This window comes from Eptesicus fuscus, chromosome 2 (genome assembly GCF_027574615.1).
Source record: "Eptesicus fuscus isolate TK198812 chromosome 2, DD_ASM_mEF_20220401, whole genome shotgun sequence".
Lineage (NCBI taxonomy): Eukaryota > Metazoa > Chordata > Mammalia > Chiroptera > Vespertilionidae > Eptesicus > Eptesicus fuscus.
This window is the reverse complement of record NC_072474.1, coordinates 58,882,526-58,905,103: the sequence shown is the minus strand read 5'-3', so window position 1 is coordinate 58,905,103 and position 22,578 is coordinate 58,882,526. Positions and strand designations below refer to the sequence as shown.

Here is a 22,578-nt window from a genome sequence, read left to right as displayed (position 1 = left end):
ATATTTTTTATTCTTGTCCTATATTTTTATCCATGATGATAAGTTTAGTCATTTGGTTCAAGTGGTGACTGTCTAAATTCTCCATTGTTAAAGGATCTTTTCTCTTTGTAATAAAAAACTATCTGTGAGATAATTTAAGACTGACAATTTAGACTCCAGATGTATTTATATACATACATAAACACACACATATACACTGAGTGGCCAGATTATTATGACCACCCCATCAGTACTTAGTTGGGCCACCTTTTGCCTTCAATACTGCAGTGATTCTTCTCGGCATTGACTCCACGAGACGTTGCAAGGTGATGCGAGGAATCTGACACCATGCCTGATGAATAGCACTGTCCAGTTCTGTGAGATTTGATGGTTGTGGAACCAGCTGCCTGATGGCTCTTTTAACTTCATCCCACAAATGCTCAATTGGATTGAGATCTTGTGATTGTGGGGGCCACCTAAGCAAGGTAAAGTCTCCCTCATGTTCTTGAAACCACTCCTGCACAATACGAGCACCGTGGCATGGCACATTGTCTTGTTGGAAGAAGCCATCTCCATTGATACACCATCAACGTGATAGGATGAACTTGATCAGCAATGATACTTAGGTATATTGTGCTATTCAGACGTTGTTCCACACGAATTAAAGGGTCCAAATCATGCCAGGAAAACATGCCCCAAACCATAACACTGCCCCCACCAGCTTGAAGGGTTGTACTCATGCATGTGGGGTGCATGCTTTCATGCTGTTTCCGCAAAGTTCTCACTCTGCCATCTGCATGATGCAACTGGAAACGTGATTCATCTGACCACATGACTGTTTTCCAATGCTCGACTGTCCAATCCTTGCATTCCTGTGCGAATTGGAGACGTTTTATCTTGGTAACTGCAGACAGCAAAGATGTTCAAACAGGCCTTCGGCTTCCATATCCCATATGATGCAGTGTACGGCTAATTTGCCTACAAAACGTCAGGTGGTCATAATAATCTGGCCACTCAGTGTGTGTGTATATATACTAGTATATATATATATATATATATAATAGTTTTATTCATCTCAGAGAGAAAAGGAGAGGGAGAGGAATACAGAAACATCAATGATGAGAGAGAATCATTGATCGGCTGCTTCCTGCCCCTGGGGATAGAGCCCACAACTCGGGCATGTGCCCCAACTGGGAATCGAACCCTGACCTCCTGATTCATAGGCTGATGCTCAACTGAGCCACACTGACCTGGAAGTGCTTCAAAAGTGAGTAATCATTTGGGTCAAATGCTGCTGAGAGAGAAAGATGAGAACAGCAGATGGACCTTTGGATTTGGCAAGATGGGAGATAGCTGATGTCCTTAACAAGAACAATTTCAGTGGTGTGTGCTTCAAAGAAAGAATAGAAGAAAAGGATATGAGGCCAGCAAGTACATATAATCCTTTATCAGAGATTTTTCTCTCTAAAAAAAAAAAAGAGGGCTATTGTTTCTAAGGAAGGGTTTTTTAAAAATGTTGAGAGCTGTATAGCATGTTTCTAACTGATAGGCAAAAACCAGAAGGGAGAAATTGATGTCATGAAGGAGGGAGGTAATTACTGAAACATAGTCCTTGTGTGAGAGGGAATGGGATTCATAGTAGAAGCACAAGGGTTGACCCCAGAGAGGTACAGATTTAGTTAATCTATTGTAATAGGGGAGAAGGCAGAATGTAAAACTACAGATATGGTAGATTTGGGAGGTATAAGGATAAGAGCAGGGTTTTTTTTTTTGTTTTGTTTGTTTTGTTTTTTTCCCCGTTGTAAAAAAGATAAAATCTTTGGATTGCAGTGATATTTTATAGATCTAAGACTTGTTCATTTCTCTATTAAACTGAAATTCATGTTTTCAGAAAACCAAGGGGGTGAGAGAAGAGAAGAGCTAGGATGCTAACTTAGTTTTGTTTTTGTTTTTCTAAAATCTGGCTCAGATTTTTTACAAGGGGACCAAAAGGACAATTCAATGGAAAAAGCATAGTTTTTTTTAGAAAATGTGGCTGGGACAACCAGATATCCACATGCAAAAGAAGAATGTTGAACCTGTACCTCATAGCCACATATAAAAAAATAACTCAAAATGGATCATATACCTAAATTTAAGAACAAAACTGTAAAACTCTTAGAAAAAAAAACCAGTTGTAAATCTTCATGACCTTGGATTAGGCAATGGCTCTTAGAACATCAAAATCATAAACAACTAAAAATAGATTAACTGGACTTCATCAAAATTAAAAACCTTTGTATTTTAGAGGACATTATTAAAAAAGTGAAAGACAACCTGTAGAATATGAGAAAACATTAGAAAATAATATATCTGATAAGGGTTAGTATTCAGAATATATAAAGAACTCTTTCAACTCAATGATAAAAAGACAAATAATCTAATTAAAAATGGCAAAGGATATGAATTGATATTTCTCCAAAGAAGTTATATAAGTGGCTAATAAACACATGAAGACATGCTCAACATCATTAGACACCAGGGAAATGCAAATCAAAACCACAATAAGATAGCGTTCTATACCCAGGATGATTATACTAGTATATAATTTATATATATAAAAGTGTAATATGCAAATAGACTGGATGGTGGAACAACTGGTCACTATGATGTGCACTGACCACCAGGGGACAGACACTCAACTCAGGAGCTGCCCCCAGCGCGCAGGCCCCAATCAGGGAATGGGGAAGTGAGGGTACGTGGTGGTGGACACGGGCGGCACCAAGCCAAGGCAGGTGTGAGCCAGTGGGCCCCGATCTCCCAGCCAGTCGCTCCACACACAGAGGGCTACCAGCGTTGGCAGTGGGGGGTGGGGCAGGCTGCTGGCAGCCGGGGAAGATTGGCTCTGACCGCAGGCGAGGCCTAGGGACCCTACCCGTGTACGAATTTCATGCGACTGGTCTCTAGTAAATAATAAAACAAATGGTAAGTGTTGGTGAGAATGTAGAGAAATTGCAAATAGCATAGATTGCTGATGGGAATATAAAATGGAGCAGCCACTTTGAGAAACAGTTTATCGGTTCCTCCAAAAGTTAAACGTATAGGTACCACATGAACCAGCAATGTTACTCCTAGGCATATACCCAAGAGAACTGAAAACATGCCCATAGAAAAACTTGTGTACAAATGTTCATACTAGCATCATTAACCCCAAAGTAGAAGCAACCAAAATGACCATGAACTGATAAATAAAATGTGATATATATACACACACACAGTAGAGTAATATTCAGCCATAAAAAGAAATGATACTGTTATAGGCTTTAACATGGATGAACCTTTAAGACATATGCTAAGTGAAAGAAGGCAAACAAACACACAAGGATGTATTGCATATTTACGTTTATATGAAACTAGAGGCCTGGTGCACAAAAATTTGTGCACTGGAGGGGGGGTCCCCTCAGCCCAGCCTGCCCCCCTCTCACAGTCCGGGAGCCCTCAGGGAATGTCCTACTGACTGCAGGGAGCGACTGGCCAATCAGGGGAAGGCACCTGTCCCCATCACCTCCTTGCTGCTGCTGCCTCTGGCCTCCCTCTGTCGGAGGCGACCCTTCTGATCAGGGGAAGGTGACGCCCCCATCACACCTCTGCTGCTGCCACTGCTGGCTTCCTCAGCTGCCTGAGCCTCGGCTGCTGTGGCTTGCCTGAGCCTCAGGCAGCCGCTGCAGCTTTGTCCAGGCCTCTGGAGACATCCGCTCTAATTAGCACATTACCCTTTTATTAGTACAGATGACACTAGAGGTATCTTCATAGACAAGATGAAATTTAACTGACCATTGACAAAGTGGGGCAAGGGCACTCCAGATAAAGGGATCAACATTAGCAAGGATACAGAGAGATAAAACTCCCGGGATATATTTGAAATAAAGTGGTTGTGATGTAGCCTGGGTATAGGATAAAGAACCACAGAAGAGTAAGTCAGGGAGATAGATGGGGTAATTTCTATAGGCTTGAATCTCTTGAAATCTATTCAATGAGAAATCCTCTTTGCTTTTACAGCAACTCTATTATGCTACGTTTAAAACTTCTGTATTACATATTTTTGTTAACTATAAGTCTGTCTCATTTAATGGACAGGGAGATCCCTAATGATTAGAAATCATGCCTTAATTTACTCTGGCTTCTCAGGGCCCAGTGCAAAATGTGTAATACATAGAATGTGCCCACTAAGAGTTTGTTGACTGTGAATTACTAAAATGAATTCAGTTAAGACCACAGAATCCAGGGAGATGCTGATAATCTACTAGAAATGACCTGCAAGTATGATAATAAACTTCCTTACCCTTACTGACCTTCTCTCTCTTGAACCACTGATACTGTTAAGAGACTTTAAAAAATTGTTTTTTAAATTGAAGTTTGGAGCCCTGGCCGGGTAGCTTAGTTGGTTAGAGCATCATCCTGATACGCCAAGGTTTTATCGGTTCCTCCAAAAGTTAAACGTATAGGTACCACATGAACCAGCAATGTTACTCCAAGGTTTTAGGTTTGATCCCCAGTCAAGGCACATACAAGAAGCAACCAATGAATGTATAAATAAGTGGAACAACAAATTGATGTTTTGCTCTCTCCTTCCTTTTATTTTAAAAATCAATAAAATAAAATTTAAAAATAATAATTGAAGTTTAAATCCTAGTAAAATTTGAATAGTTAGAGCAACTGTACTGAGTGGTAGATTTTGGTGAATGGGCAAAGGACTATTTGTTCTTTGTTGATCAAAAGACTTTAAAAATATCAGAGACTTTCACTTTAAACTGTAAGAGTCAAAGGAGATTGAAGTGAAATACTAAAAAAAATAATTTTAATAAATATTCAGCTTACACAAAAATACTTTCTCTAAAAAGATTTTGGGATATTTATCATGGGAGCTAGTGGTGGTTAAGAAGAGATTAGAAAACTATCTATAGAGATAGAGTTAGATATTTTTTCTAATCCAGTCAGGGACCTTGGGGCCTTTTCAAACCTTTTAATTTTCTATAAATCTTTATTATAAAGGTCATACAGTGCGAACACTTCAGAAAACAGTAGCTCTGTAAGGGAACTGTGTGGTGAGGCTTACCACTAATTTTTTCATGAGGCAGTTTTAAACTCTTTTTCTCATCTGGGAGTTATTGCAGTAAACTCTACAGTGTCAGCAGCACATTTATAATACTTGGTAATTTTTTCCAATTATATTGTGCATGGTATGGTTAGTCATCTTGTAGCTAAGAATCCTAATTGTATTTCAGTTAAAAATGGTGAAACTTGGCTCCAAGTAGCAGAGCGTGAAACACTAGCGGGAACAAACAAAACCCATGTTCAGGAAGTAATTGGCGTGCCCTTGATGAAGTGCAAACACAGGATAGTTACGACTGCTTTCTCTTGCTGGCAGGACTTCAGAAATGAAGAAAGTCATTTAATTGCAGGAGTTAATAGATTAGATAGCTTGAAGGACAATGGGTACAGTTAATATTGTTGAACATTGATTCACTATTAACATCATTAAAAGCCTGAATCTTGTACAGTAATACTGTTGTAATATGTGGCTAAAATATGAAGTGTTGTTTGGCAAACATCACAGGACAGACACTTTCTGCCATGGGCATAGAGTCATACAGAGATGTTATGAGCCTCATAAAACAATATATTTCTCCTCTGTAAATGAGCAGCATGTCACCGATAGAACTGCAGCGGAAAGGTCACAACCCCTACGGGGAGATGGAACAGGGAGTAAGTGGAGACCATCAGAGGGGAGAGCTGTCCTGACTTCTGTGGCACCTCTACGGGTGAACAGCATAGGGTTTACTTACATGAGCACTTTCCAAGAACCACAAGAGAGAAAAGTGATACATGAAATTTAAAAACGTTAAGCCCTGGCCAGGTAGCTCAGTTGGTTAGAGGTCATCCTGATAACACCAAGGTTGTGGGTTCAATCTCTGGTCAGGGCACATACAAAACTCAACCAATCAAGGCAGAAGTGGAACAACAAATTGACTTCTCTCTCTCTCTCTCTCTCTCTCTCTCTCTCTCTCTCTCTCTCTCTCTCTCTCTCTTCCCCCTCCCTCCCTCCCTCTCCCCCCTTCCTCTCTCTCTCTCTCTAAATAAAATAAATAAATAAATAGATAGATAAATAAAATTTTAGAATCAGACTTCAACCTCTGAGAGATCTAGGTCAGCTAGATAAATATAATGGACTTTAAACCCAAATTTAGCACAATTAATAATATCACAACAATAATGACTATGGCAAGAGCAGCAAAGTATAGGCCTCCTAAGTATTATTGTGGATTCAAAAACAAACAAAAATTAGAAAAAACAGCAAAAAACAACACACAGTCCCTCTCTTCTTTAGGAAGTCACAGGCTGAAGAGAGAAATGTAAACATACAAAAGCATGAAGTAACTCAAGGTAGAAGACAGGCAGGAAATAATTGTAAAATAAGCAGAAAGGCATATATTAATATTAGCCTGTCAACTAAATATGCAACCTTGAATAATTCATCTAACTCAATAACTATTTGTGAAATGAATAACCTTTTCAGAATCATGGTTTCTTTATCCAAGGTTACTTTTCAGATCTGAATTTTTTTTCATAGGGCTATCTGACAAAACTATGATACAGACAGAAAAAATGTTACATGTGAAGTTATTATAATTTTTTATAGCATTACTGAGATATAATTGACAAATACAAATTGTACATATGACTTGATCTATGTCTATACTGTGAAATGATTACCACAATCAGGCAAATTAACACATTCATCACCTCACATAGTTACAATTTTTTTTTGTGTGGTGAGAACATTAAGATCTATTCTCTTAGCAAATTTCAAGTATAAAATGCAGTATTGCTTATAGTCATCACGTTGTACATTAGAATCCCAGAAGTTATTCATCTTATAACTGAAAATTTGCACCCTTTGACCAACACCTCCCTTTTTCCCTGACCCCGCTACCACTGCCAATCACTCTTCTTTAATAAGTTCAACATTTTTAGATACCACATATAAGATCATATGGTATTTATCTTTCTGTGTAAGGCTTACTTCACTTAGCATAATGTCCACCATATGGTTGTGTGTATGTATACATTATATTATATATACAAGAAATATATACATATACAAACAATATATACCACAATGGAATATTATTTACACCACATTTTCTTTATCCATTCACTCATTCATTGACAGATCCTTACCTTGGCTATTACAAACAATGCAGCAGTGAACATGAGGGTGCAGATATCTCTTTAAGACACTGATTTCATTTCCTTTATACATATCGACATAGAAGTGAAATTGCTAGAACACATGGTAGTTCTATTTTAACTTTTTTGAGTAAACTCTACACTGATTTCCATGATTCCTATACCAAATTACATTCCCACCAATCATGTTCAAGGGTTGCTTTTTCCCCACTTCTTCACCAACCCTTAACTCTTGCCTTTTTGAAAACCGCCATCTTAACAGGTATGAGGTGATACCTCATTGAGGTTTTAATTTGGAGTTCCCTGATGAATAGAGATGTTGAGCATGTATTCCTATGCATGCTGGAGAGCCCCATGTCTTCTATGAAAAAATATCTATTCAGGCCCTTTGCCAACTATTGAACTGGAATTGCCTTTGGCTATTGTATTATATGAGTTCCTTATATATTTTGTATATTAACCCCTTATCAGGTATATAGATTGCAAATATTTTCTCCCATTCCATAAACTTCCTTTTCAAGTTGCTGATGGTTTCTTCTGCTGCACAGAATCTTGTAGTCCCTCCCCACTTGTTGATTTTTGTTTTTGTTGCCAGTGATTTCGTGTCAGATAAAAAAAAAAAAAAATCATTGCCAAGACCAATGTCAAGGAGCTTTTCCCAAACGTCTTTCTCTAGGAGTGGCACAGCTTCAGGCCTTACGTGTAGGTCTTTAATCCATTTTGAGCTAATTTTTGAGTATGATGTAAGATAGGGGTCCAGTTTCATTCTTTTGCATGTGGACATCCAGTTTTTCCACCATTTATTGGAGAGACTACCCTTTCTCCACTGTGCATTCTTGGTGTCCTTGTCAAAGATCAGTTGACTGTATATGCATGGGGTTATTTCTAGAATTAGGAGTTAAAGTTGTCCCTATATCTTGGTCCCAACTTGTGTGAAGATACAGAGCCAACTTGTGTGAAGAAAAGGAATCCAGTAGGTTAGTGGAGTGCATAAAATGTAGCAGTTATCTAATCACATGGTGATGGAGGCCTAAATTGGGGTTGCGATCATTGGTGGGGGTGGGGGAAGGAGATGGGGATGTTGGAGATACTGAAAAGGAAATACTGACAAGATTTAGTAACTTATTATCTAAAAGGTTTGAGTGTAGTGGTTGACAGAATGAAACTTAGCCAAGTTGAGAGGGAAAGATGAGAAAATGAGTTGTTTTTGGGCGCAGCGACTTTATGGCTAAGGCTAAAGTAGAGATGACTAGCAGGAACCAGAAACTCAGAACCGAGTTCAGGTGATTTCACTGAGACAGTGATTTGAAAACCATCCCTCTGAAACTAGATTAGCTGTGGAAGGGACAGCTGACAGAGGGGGAGCCAGTGGTCAAGGAAGGAGGTTTGGAGGTCACTGAATTTAGAGGGAGAAAGGAAAGGAACACCACAATAGGAAGAAACAATACAGGAAACGGAAAATTTTCAAGAATACACGGAGCACCATAATACATTAATGATGATGAAAATTGTTCTTTTAAAAGTGAAAAAGTTTACAAAATATATTCCTATGCAAATACATTGAAAGAAGTCTGGAAGAACATACAACCAAACCTACAATAACAGTTACCCCTACAGGAGATAGGAAGGAATTAGAATTTTAGAGCAAGAGACTCAAGTGGAACTTCAGTCTTATCAGGAATGCTTTAAATTTTTCTAAGAAGCATGTATTCCCTATGTAATTCAGAAGTACTAAAAAATGAAACAAATGGACAAGAAAGCACTGTTAGGATAGAACAACTCTTTCAGGCAGAACATGCTCTTCCAGGGAAAGATCTGTCTCTAATGCACAGTGAAAAGTGATTTATTGTCGTTTCCCTCACTTATCTATCAAATTAAGAACACTTCTGCAACATAAGCAAAGATATTTTAACTCTATATTCTTCATCATATTATTTTAGGTAAATAATTATCATAGGTATAGTTATTTATTCAGTCTTATTACAGAAAATAAAAGCATTTTAATCACTCTTAATTGCTTTATGTTTTTATGTAGGAGCCAAGTACAAACTTCCATTGTTAGTATGTCTATAGGACACTCATCTGTAGGAAAGGAGACCATGAACTTGTGTGGAAACAGAAACATGCTGGGTAAGCTTTTCGCTTATGAATAATGGACCTCTGACTTTTTTGTGACACTCCCAGGATGTTGGAGATTTTTCTGTATCGATGACTCCCCTGAAATACTGATCACTTCAATAACTTTAGATGACAGGACAGTAAACCACAACCTGGAGTCTTTTTCCAGGATGACAAAACAGAGAGTCCTTCCCCCTCTTCTTCTCTCTCCTATGAATCATCTTTCTTCAGGGCCTGACCTTTATTTCTGCCATCATGTTCTGTTACCAGAACATTCAATGAAAAGAAGGAACAAATTCTCTTAAAATGTAACAAACGCAACATTTTCTGCAGATAGCATTTACTTATAACAATGGTGGTGCTTTAGCAATTTGCAATCAAGTGACGGTCTTGCTAAAGCATATCCATTTATCCTTACCCCAACTTTTTTGGTATATTTTTAAACAATGTTATTGAGGGGTATTTTGCATATCACAAAATCCAACTTTTCAAGTGTACAGTATGATGATTTTTAGTAACTTTACTAGTGGTATAACTATCACCATAAATCGGGTTCAGAACATTTTTCCTGACCCCAATGAGGTCCTTCAGAATACTTACAGTTAATCTCTGTCCCTCCCTGGCCCCCACCCCCAGCCTATCACAGCTCTACTTTATGTTTCTATAAATTTGCCTTTTCTAGACATTTCATATAAATGGAATTGTATGTAATATATAGTTTCTTGAATCTTGAATCTGACTTTATAGAACAAAACTAGAGGTTTTCCTTTGGCTTTAAGAAAATCACACATTGAAGGAAATATTTACCTTTCAAATTAAACATTACAATAAATACTGTTTAACATCTAAAAGACTAAGAATATTAACTCTGTTCTCTCTTTAAGTTCTAACATTTAGAAATTCTAAAAGCAATATTATGTTATAGTGCTAGAAACATGAAAAGAATGATGACTGGTCTTTTTCACATGTTGAAAAAGAAAATAAGATAGCCACCTCTGAAGTTTCAAATTATTTTAACATGTTGCACTTCACATATAATATAGAGCTTGCCCTTTTACTCATTTAGGATGAAATGTAACTTTCCCTGCAAGGAAAAACTTTAAATGGCCTGTTTGTTAACATACTAGTTAATACCTATAGTTTTGATATTATTTTCTTCCTCAGTATTTTTACAAGGAAAACGTAAGCATATCATGTGTAACAAGAGGGACTGGACCGGCCTTGCTTATGGGATGCACCTGTCCAATAATCTCATTTCTGTGAGAGCCTCTGACCCACCAGACTTGTACATGGTTCTTACACCTTGGAGAAGAGCAAGCGTTTACTCCTTTAAAGTAGGCATGCATGATGAGAATTTATGCTTTTCAGCCTCTGGTGAATTTTAGTAAGCACACATCTTAATTACAGAAAGTAATTCTTAACAGTATTTTAGAAATTGCTGTTGCCAGTTTTAGATGATACATATGGATTAGCTCATGCTTTTGCTGAATGAACATATCACTAAAGTACTCTGTCTTTGGGTCAGAATTCAGTATAAAATAGATCATTCCACTAAGCTCTACCATAATCAAAAGACATTATCCTTAAGCTTTTCTCATGAAGCCACTCTACCTGTAAGAGATTCTATGAAGATTAGAAAAATTATTTTTAATATAATTATGTCTTCAATGCTAGTTTCAGACAACTATAGAAACACAGAAAAAATATTATTCATCTAAATCAGGCGTCCTCAAACTACAGCCCGCGGGCCACATGCAGGTGTTTTTGTTTTTTTACTTCAAAATAAGATATGTGCAGTGTGCATAGGAATTTGTTCATAGTTTTTTGTAAACTATAGTCCGGCCCTCCAGCGGTCTGAGGGACAGTGAACTGGGCCCCCTGTTTAAAAAGTTTGAGGACCCCTGATCTAAATAAATAATGCCTCAAGATATAAATTAGCCAATAAGCAATAAATGATAGTTAGCTCCTCTTTGGCTTCTCAAAACATCACATTTGAAAATGTGTTACTCCTCTATACTTTTTTTTTTTTACTGCCACTATCTGAAGAGCAGAAAAATAATAAGCACTTGCTGATAACAATTCATAGTTCTATTACATCTCAGGAAGAAATGGAACTATGTGTAAGAATTGAAACCAAGAAGAAAAAAAAGTGATTCACTCTGGGGGAAAATACTGAACAAGGTCTAAACTCTAAAAATTCTAAGTTATCAAAAACACAGCCAAAAGCCACTTCCTAAAAGCCCTAGAAATCAACCTTTTAACCTCTTTTTGAAAAATCATAGAACATTTCATCACTCCGGAAATCTCAGTACCAATGGTTCTTTCTTGGTTTTATCTTTGTTGTTAACTGATATGGTAACTGCTGAAAACCAAAATGTTTCATATGAATGTGTCATACTAATTTTAATAAGTACAAACAGAATTTTATTTTTTGTTTCATAAAGTCAATCAAACTTACACGATCGAACAAAAATACTAGTAGATTTTGCTGAATTGTGTTTTGTTGTTGTTGTTTTTTAGGAAAAGCCCAGCTTAATGCTTCTTGACAATTCCTTGAAAAAAGTTGGTAAGCCAAAGTAAATATTGTGTTAGAGAACAGGGGCGTGACAACAGACTCAGTACACGCCTTTGTGTTTAAGACTAGGAAAACTAACACACTGTTGAAGAGAAAAGTGGCAGCTTCCCTAAAGAAAAGATTGAGAGAAAGGTGTGTGTGAGGGCAAAACGCTCACTATTTTTATCTATTTAAAACTTGTAAATTAAGCAATAACTTGTTCCGGAAAATAACTGCAAATGAAAACACCTCTGAATGCTCATTTTTGAAATGAAGGGCTTAATAGCTATGCTGTTACGTCAATGATATATACAGGATTTAAAACATTTTCAGTTACATTTAATTATCTCCACTTGTCTTTTGACAATTTGTCTCACAATCTATTCCAGGTATACACAAAGTGAAAATCTCTGAACGGATACTACAGATGTGAACTGAGACAAGACGTTGAAGGCGTACCTGCTTAATGGCGGGTGGCAGGTTTGGACAAGGACCACATTGTTCCATTTAAACCTGTAAGGCTGCTGAGTGTGAAGGAGTCAGTCCTTCAAGGCTGTGCTTTAAAAAACTTGGAAATTATACAAGAAATTCATAAGTGCTGGTAAGCATTTGTTTTAACTGGGATATGCTGACCAGAGGAACAAAGTGTGGCTAGAGCAACATTAGCTGGGCCGTCTCTCCATGATCTCACTTGAGTTATCTCAGAAGTACAAATTCGTTCTCTAGCCACGGCGTTCTTTTCTTGTGACTTTTAGAAGCAGGAAACTTGTTTATTTTTTCTGACTCGATGAATAAAAATAACTGATACAAACAACACATTTGAATTTTTCTTTCATTATTTGACTTCAGGCATTCTTAGCATAATTCCTTACAAACTAATTTGGGAAGATAACGCCTACACTAGCTCGTGTTAGCCAGCCACTTGACCCTGGCTCTTAACCCAGAGAAGGAAAAGACAAAAAGGCACGGGGTTTTGTACTACCTGTGCCCCTCCTTCTTTTCCCAAGTGCTTCTCACTGACCCCGGCTAGCTCTACTGACCACGCCCTTCCTTCCAGGGACAGGCTAGTCCCTCGACCTCACTGCACAACACCGGCGGGAGCCTGCTCATTCACAGAGGCTACAATGTGGACGCACCTCACTGTGCACAAGGTGCCCACCTGCCTTACGCAGGGGGTCACTACCTGGTCTCTGGATTCTGTCCTAGAGGTCCTTGTTCTGTTATCTCCTGGCCTGTGTCAAAAGCTTCCATCTCTCCATGAACTCAACTGTTATGCTTACCAATGTGCGTACATTTCGTTCATTAAAATATTAGAATACCCCAAATGAAGCAAAACCAAGGAAAACCCAATCCTTTCTGGATGGAGTCCACTCCTCTAAGCAGCAGCCTTTCCCTCCCCTCCCTCGCAAAAGGCGCACGCACAAGCCACGTGTCCTCGTCCTCAGTGACGACAACGCCTTCCCGGAGGCTCTCCGCTTCCCTGGATTGTCACATGCCTCTTTGCTGCCCTCCCAGCACCTCTTACTCTTCTCTTTGATTTTTCCTTCTGCACAGTTTGCCACAGGATCTTTCCGTAAAATACAATTCTGTCTCTATCGTTTTCCTGCTGACATTCCTGCAATCACTCCCCATCGTGTTCAAGAGAAAAATCTAAACTCCTTAGTAAGGGAAGGGGTACATGATCAGACCTACTTAGCTTCGTCTCTTAAACCTCCCTTAGCTTCTCCTTCATTCTGCATTCAGACGTCCCGAATCCACTGCTGAACCTGCCGCTCTCCCCGGCACGTCCTCCTCACTGCCCTGCATGCCCTTGCATGCGTCTTTGTTGTTTTTTTCTTTCTCCAGGGGCACCCTTATCTTGATTTCCCTGCCCAGTAAACTTCTACATAACCTTACTTCAAAGTCCTCTTCTTTCAGAAACCTTCTCTGATCCTAATCTCCCCAGATGGTCTGTCTCCTTCCTCTGCCCTCACACAGACCCTGTGAACTATAGCTGACGCTTCTTAAGAAGAGCACCAGAACCATATTTCCCGGTGCTCAGTACACAACAGGCACTTGGTGAATGTGCATTCAATGGTAATTATGTAATTTTTCCTCACTTGTTCTCTGTCCCCCTAAACGCAGTATTTATGTCTCTCATTCTCTGAATCCCAGCTAGCACCTGGCAAGTACTACATAACTAGATCTCAACAAAGATAAACAACTGTTGAAGGAACCAACAGGATAACTACCTCCAAACTCTCGCTCTTCCAACAGCTCTGCACGTGGTTGCAAGGTTACTTTTCCTGATCTACCAGCTTACCAAGGTTTCCATCAGGGATCCCTCCCCAGCTAAAACTCTCAGTGGCATCCTATGACCTGTAGGATGAAGCCACGTTTCCCTACCTCCGTTCTTTTGGGTAGAAATGGTCTTTCTTTGATCTTCACAGATTCTCTCCTCCTCCCACTTCTTATCCTAATTCAGGCCTTTCCTGCCTACTCAAACTAAAATTGTCGTTGAGTCATGAACCTGATTTAGTTTCTCAGTGCCCCCATATATTAAAGCTAAAATGTCCTTCTTCATGGGCCTTTTCTTATTTTTTTCTAAATGTCTTGCTATTGCCTCCCTCACTAGAATGTAAGGGCCAAGACTACATCAAAAAACTGTTAAGATTTAATAAATGAATTTGGCAATGTAGCAGGATACAAAGTTAACACCCAGAAATCTATGGCTTTTTAAAAATACACCAATAATGAACTTACAGAAAGAGAAATTAAAAAAACAATCTCAACTGATACAGCTCCTAGGGCAATGGAAACTAAGAAGAAAATAAACAAATGGGACCACATCAAAATAAAAAGCTTCTGCACAGCAAAGAAACCATCAACAAAACAACAAGAAAGCCCACTGCATGGGAGAACATATTTGCCAATGCTATCTCAGATAAGGGTTTAATCTACAAAATTTATAGGGAGCTCACACAACTTAACAAAAGGAAGATAAACAATCTAATAAAAAATGGGCAAAGGACCTAAATAGACACTTTTTGAAAGAGCACATACAGAAGGCCAAAAGACATATGAAAACATGCTCAAAGTCACTAATCAACTGAGAGATGCAAATCAAAACGACAATGTGGTACCATCTAACACCTATCAGAATGGCTATCATCAACAAACCAACAAACGACAAGTGCTGGCGAGGATGTGGAGAAAAAGAAACCCTAGTGCACTGCTGGTGGGAATGCAGACTGGTGCAGCCATTGTGGAGACCAGTATGGTGTTTCCTCAAAAAATTAAAAGTGGAACTCCCATTTGACCCAGTAATCCCACTTCTAGGAATATATCCCAAGAGACCAGAAACACCAATCAGAAAGGACATATGCACCCCTATGTTCATAGCAGCACAATTCACCATAGCTAAGATTTGGAAACAGCCTAAGTGACCATCAGCAGATGAGTGGATTAGAAAACTGTGGTACATCTACACAATGGGATTCTACGCTGCTGTAAAAAAGAAGGAATTCTTACCATTTGCAACAGCATGGATGGAACTAGAGAGCATTATGCTAACCAAAATAAGCCAGTCAGAGAAAGGTAAATACCACATGATCTCACTCATTTCTGTAATATAATGAACAACATAAACTGATGAACAAAAATAGATCCAGAGACATAGAAGCATCGAACAGACTGTACAACCTATGAGGGAAGGCAGGGGGTGAGGGGGTAAGAGATCAACCAAAGGACTTGTATGCATGCACATGAGCATAACCAATGATACAGACAGTAGGGGGGTGAGGGCTTGTGCTTGGGGGAGAGGTCAATGGGGGAAAAAAGGAGACTCATGTAATACTTTAAACAATAAAGAATTTAAAAAAATCCCATTTACCAGTGCAACAAAAAAATTTAAGATACCTAAGAATAAACTTACTGGTAACTAAGGAGGTAAAAGACCTGTACTTGGAAAACTACAGGACATTGAAAAAAGAGATAGAGGAAGACATAAACAAATGGAAGAATGCTGGTATACCGTGTTCATGGATTGGTAGAATCAACATCATTAAAATGTCCATACTACCCAAAGCAATCTACAGATTCAATGCAATCCCTATTAAGATACCAACAGAATATTTCACAGACCTAGAACAAACTCTCCAAAAATTCATATGGGGAAAAAAATTCTTAAGGAATAGAATGTAAGGGCCATAAACACAAAGGCCTGGTTGACTTAGTTCACTGCTGCATCCCCTGTCCTAAAGCACCTCATAGAACCAGAGGTTAAGTGCTGAACATTGTTCAAGGAAGGAAAGACTGAATGTAAAAATAATTCCAACTGGCATTCAAGGTCCTCGATGGCCTGGCCTCACTCTACTGTCCCAGCCTTACTTCCAGCTGTTTCCCAAACACCCACTGTGCCTCCTAACTAGGCCCATCTATAAGAGCCTTATCTTCATTTTCTTCTAATTTAAATTATCTTCCTCTTTTAAATCGAGCTAAAACTCCACCTCTTCTATAAGGCAATTCAAAGTGGTAATCTCACCCGGCTGGTGTGGCTCAGTGGTTGAGCATCGATCTATGAACCAGGAGGTCACGGTTCGATTCCCAGTCAGGGTACTAGCCCAGGTTGTGGGCTCGATCCCCAGTGTGGGGCACGCAGAAGGCAACTGATCAATGATTCTCTCTCATCATTGGTGTTTCTAGCTCTCTCTCCCTCTCCCTTCCCCTCTGAAATCAATAAAAATATATTTAGAAAAACCAACAAAGCGATAATCTCTTTGACTATATCATTCACCTATTTAATGCCTTAAATATCTTTTAATTCTTTAGAGCTGTCTTATAATGAAATTTTTTAAATTTCAGAAATAGGTTTTAAGTTATAATAAAAAATTCTTAAAAGGAAATATTCTTTATGCTATGAGTAAATAAGAGTCAAACTCCAATTTATTTAATTATTTTAAATTGCATGCTTTTTGCTTTAAGTATACCAAAGAAGTTTGCTTTGTGCAACTTAATGGTTAAAAGGCAACATTCAAAATTTGTAAGAGTTAGTTCTAGTAACAATTCTGATGTCCACTTTAACTGAAGATAATAATGGCCACTGACCATACCATAAAAAGGCATCCCAAAAGTAATAACTCTTCCACCTTTTAACTGTGAGCCTAAGATGGTCCAGTTGATTACATAATTTGTTTTAATATTGTAATCAATACTATTAGTCAGAATATTCTCAAAACTTCAAGTCAAGTTTAACTAGTTTTACTGATCTGCATCTTGTTGACCCCAGTGGTAGATAAATACAAACATACCTATACTCAGAGCAGAGAATGCAATATGTAACATGTAAGTAAAAGAGACATGCCAACCTGGATACCAACTTGGCCCCACTAGCGTCCTCTGCTGAATTCATGTCACCCCAGCCGGGTTTTCTACGACTTAGCCGCAGGCTGACCTGAGCAACACCATCACATCGCTCTGGCCGTGGTACCCTGTGGACCTGAAGAGATCCCTCACTCTTGGACTTTGGGATCTAGAAAATAAAATTTAAAAGAGAGAGAGAGAGAGAGAGAGAGAGAGGGAGAGAGAGAGAGAGAGAGAGAGAGAGAGAGAGAGAGAGAGAGAGAGAGAGAGAGAGAAAGAGAAATTAAAAAAAATAAAAAAGACCCTTCAAATTAAGTTACTGCAGAATATTTATTATAATTTATTAATAATCTCATGTATTAACACTTCAACCTAGATATGGATTTTATAAACCTGGGTATGGAATTAAAAATACATTTAAAAATTCTTATATAGCAGAGGGCACAGTGAAGGGGAACTTCTGAACCACATATGGCCCAGACCCCTCTCTCCTAGATTCTGTTACAAATCTTCCTCAGGCCTAACACTCCTTAGAATAACCATTCTATATAATGAAAGATTCTAAGAGTATATCAGACTGCAATCTGGAGTGAAGAAAATAACAAATAGAAAGAGGCAGAAAAATAAAAGATTGAAAATCACTGAAATAAAGAATGCCAATGTCAGAAAGGTATCTAGAAATATTTACTATCAACAACAAGCTGAATTCATGTCACCCCAGCCGGGTTTTCCAGTTTGCTAATAATTTCTATTGGAATCCTCTTAACACAAGCACCAAATACCTGGTATACTGACTTCTCATATTTGAAGTTACATGCTCCCTCCAACCTCAAGCTCTCTTATTCTAAACTGTAAAGAAAGTGAATACAACCAATATTCTTTTCCTAAAAATGTATATAAATCATGTCAGAATTTCAGGAACATTTCAAACCCTTGGATCTACTTTATTTGTTACACTGGAAACTTTTCCTCATACCTAGAACTTTTCTTATGCTGGTTTTTCCACCTGCAATGTCATCAATTCATCACTGGCCACTCATCAATTGTGTAAGATCAAACCAAACCCTAAGTTCCTTTGAAGTTGAGATAAGAATCCACTACCCAAAAAGCTTCTCCAACTACCTCTGGTCTTAACCAGCTTTCCCAACTCCGAATTCCTGCAGCACTATCTACACTTGATTACATGTCATCTGATACCTTAAGTTTAGTTCATAATTATGCTGCCTAATGTTTCTAGATTATATTACCTCAGCCAGATCCTGGAGACAGAGATTACAGCCTCATGCTCTTCCTGTTTCTCTTCTTCCATCCCTTTCCCCCTCTTCACTTCTCTGTGTTATTATTTTTAACATTTTTACCATAAAGTATAGCAATGTTTTGAACCCACTAATACTTATTGTCAGACAACACACATTTCAATTACAAGATATTCCCAAGTCAGTTACTGGCCAAGAGGCTGGGATTATTATGTACATAAGTATATGAAAATTCATATCTCTAAGAGGATTACATAAAAATAATATATAAAAATAATTTAGCTTGCTGGCCGGTGTGACTCAGTTGGTTGGAGCATCAACCCGTGCACCAGAAGGTTGTGGGTTGATTCCAGGTCAGGGCACATACCTAGGTTGCAGGTGTGATCCCAGTCAGGGGTAGATGGGAGGCAACCAATTAATGTGTCTCTCTCACATTAATGTTTCTCTCTTTCTTCCCCCCGGCCTTTCTTTCTCTTCTTCCTCTCTTTCTCTCCTTCCTCCCTCTCTAAAATCTATTAAAGAAATAATTCAGCAAGGAGTTACATTTAACACAAAGCAAATACACAATAAAAGTTAGTTTTCATTAATATTGTTGTCACATAAAATCTACCCAAATCTGATGATTACCAATTAATAGTTTGGTTGCATAGCTCTATAGGGTATTCATAACTCTTGAAAACCAAGGAAAGCAAGAACATTTTTTTAGAAATTATAAACTATGTTGTTCATAGAGATATTTGCCAAGATTACTTCTAAAATAAATATTCATATTAACAGCAAGAGGATGTGAAAAGTACAAATATATGCTATTATGTAGTTTATAAAGGGACTCCTTTTGCTGTGATTATTTTTCATAAGAATAGACATGCAAAATTAATTAAAATACTGAAAAAGCAGTACAATTTCAAACTAGTGTAGCTAAAAAATTCACCTCCAGACAGTTTTCTCAATATTAAAACAAACAGTACAGCAGTTGTTTGGCTACATTTCATAGTGTTAAAATAAGGACTTGACATTTTAGGTTCAGTGAAAACTTCTGGGTTCTAAATTTAATGCAACAATTTATATAAAAGAAAACTATTCTATTTTTTTAAAATACATTTTTATTGATTTCAGGAAGGGAGAGGGGAGAGAGAGATAGAAACATCAATGATGTGAGAGAATCATTGATTGGCTGCCTCCTGCACACTCCCCCCCCCCCCCCCACTGGGGATCGAGCCCACAACCAGGGCATGTGCCCTTGACCAGAATTGAACCTGGGACTCCTCAGTCCACAGGCCAACACTCTATCCACTGAGCCAAACCAGCTAGGGCAAGGAAAAGTATTCTAAGGTAAAAAAGGTAATATGCAGCTGATTCCATTATGTCAATTTACATCAATCTAAGGGTATTTCTGTGATAATTTCTTTTGTTTTGTTAATCCTCACCCGAGGATATTTTTTCCATTGATTTTTAGAGAGAATGAAAAGGAGAGGGAGAGAGAGGAACATCGATGTGAGAGAGACACACTGATTAGTTGGTATGCGCCTCTGACTGGAATCGAACCCGGACCTTTCAGTCCATGGCCCAATGCTCTATCCACTGAGCCAAACTGGCTAGAGCTGATAACTTAATTTCTATAGAGATAACATAGAAGTGATTGTTATTAACCATGAATTTTACAATATAAACTCATTGTTAATATATATCAAAGTAGTACAAAGAATTGAGCTTGTGCACAGAACCTGAAAATATCACATGAAGCTTATATTGGTATTTATGAAATTTGTTAGAAAAAAGCAGCTCAGAAACTCTGAGACTATTAGAAGTGTGGGATATATACATATACTTTTAAGGGAATGTACATTTTTAAAGGTAACTAAGGAGATATTCTTGAAGATGTACCTTGAAGACTATACACTTTCACTATAGATATTACTATAGAGAAAATTAACAGTGATTTTAAAACCTGCTGTTTTTTCTGATGTAATTAATTTTAGTACAAATGTGCTAACTTTGAGAAAAAGGAAGAGATCACTTATTTTACTGTATGTGGAATTGAGCTTTTCAGGAATGCGTGATCTTAGCCTTGGCCTTATAAAGCAGGCGGAGGGGGTAGTTTTATTTCTATGCTTCTGGGTGTCCATTTCAGATTGTATATCGTTTAGTGGTGAACTCTGAGGTGGTGGTGCTCAAGGACCTTTCATCACAGAACTCTCTGAGGAGGAGGAGCAGGACACCAGTCCGCAAGCCCCAGGGTACAGGGAACCTGTTATTACCGCGTGGCTTTCAGCAGTGGTTCTCACTTGCAGCCAATTTTGTGTGTAGGCATTTTTGGTCTTCATGGTGGGAGTGAGGGAGTGTGCTATTGGAATCCAGTGGGCGGAGGCCAGGGATGTGGCTAAATATCCTACAATACACAGGCCAGCCTACCAGGAAAAGAAGTTATTTGGTCTAAAATGTCAGTAGAGCTAAAGTTGAAAAACCCTACTTTAGAGGGAATGGTAAGACGAAACCTGTATCGAGGCAACTCCTCCCTTGTTATACTTTTCTTCTAGTTCCATCCTCCTTTTCTTGCCATTGGCATGTTAAGATGTTACGGGTCAAGATCAACTTTAGCAGGAAAGGGTCACGCAAGGCACGTAGGCCTGCCTTGTGTAGGCGAGTGTCACTAGTGCATCATGAGGTTCAGCTAAGCTCCGATGGGCGGGGACTCCAGCTATGGCCAAAAGCCCGACTGTGATGAACAGAGTGAGTGTGTCTGGAAAGGCCACCTGCAGCCGTCCCATAATGTGTGGCTGCAGGAGGAAAATGGCCACGAGTTTGGGATTCTGACTCGGTGGCCAGCTCCCTCTTTCCACTGGAGATATTCCCTTATTCACATCACCCTTTGCTTTTTATTTTAGCGATTTCTTCACGATAACTTTTACCTGAGGGTGAAAACTATAAAAGCCCCCAAACCACCTATGAAAAACATTTTGCTCAGAAGAATTCTGTGCTGGCTATTTGAGATAAGGATCTAGGCACATTCTCTCTGTGTAATTTATGTGTACAACTAAAATACTAACAATTCCAGAAATCTTAAAAAGAGTGCATTCCATGCATGTATTTGCAGGTATGGAATAGTCTGATGGAGAAGTTAAGTGATTCTAGTATTTGAGATGCCATGGGAATGGAAACAAAAGAATAACTTTTGAGAATATAAAATTAGGAAATATTTTCTTAGATGCTGTAATAAATAAACATTTAGGGAGCATTTACTCCAAGCTAGGCATGTTTTCAAGAGATTTACATAAATTAACTCTCATAGCAACCCAAAGAGACAGGGACTATTATTATTACCATTTCACAGATGAGAAAACTGAGGGATAAAGAGTTTGAGTTATTTGTCCCAGTGATTAAGTGGCAGAGTTACAATTACAATCCAGATAACCAACCCTCAGTACCTGTGCTTACCACTAGTCTCTATATTTGGTTTCAGGTTAAGTATTAGAATTGCAAGAAAATACAATTTTGGATAAAAGTCACATTACAGCCCATAATGCAACCCATTTTCTGCATTCTCTCTTTTTGTTTGCATTAATAGTTAAAGTTTTCCTTACATTTATTTCTCTGGTGTCTGCTAAACCATTCTTGTAAAATAATCTGAGGGGGGAAATCAGATATGAGGTGAAAATTATATATCAGGGCAATGCTCTAACCAACTGAGCTACCCAGCCAGGGCAAGGTGAAAATTATATGGAAAATGTGTTTATCATACTTTTATTAGTAATAGGCAAAAATGTAAGCATTCTAAATAGCCAAATTACCACAATGGGTAATTTTGGCACCTCTATATGATGAAGGATTTTTTTAGCCATTAAAATGTCTATAAGGTTTTTAATGAGACTGTGAAATCATTTTGCCAAGACATATAATATGGTTTGAGCTCAGTTGGCAATAAAAATGCATACAGATAGCTATATTCCTTCAATATAATTCGGATCATCCCCATTCTTCAAACTGACATGAATAAAGTTCAAAGGCCAACACCCAAATTCTGTTATGGTCAATACTACAAATGTTTTAAGATGATCTCATCTTTAAAAATCGAACAAAGAACCCAGCACCTGAAAATATATC

At 38.3% G+C, this 22,578-nt stretch overlaps 1 protein-coding gene across 1 annotated transcript in view; it reads right to left on the bottom strand.

Annotated features, from left to right (window-relative positions):
* The window catches only part of FAM13A (family with sequence similarity 13 member A), a 254,998-nt gene that overhangs the window by 120,630 nt on the left and 111,790 nt on the right, over window positions 1-22,578 (bottom strand). The window contains exon 6 of the mRNA XM_054727491.1: window positions 17,227-17,390. Coding sequence (XP_054583466.1) covers window positions 17,227-17,390 — 164 coding nt within the window. The remainder of the gene's footprint in view (window positions 1-17,226; window positions 17,391-22,578) is intronic.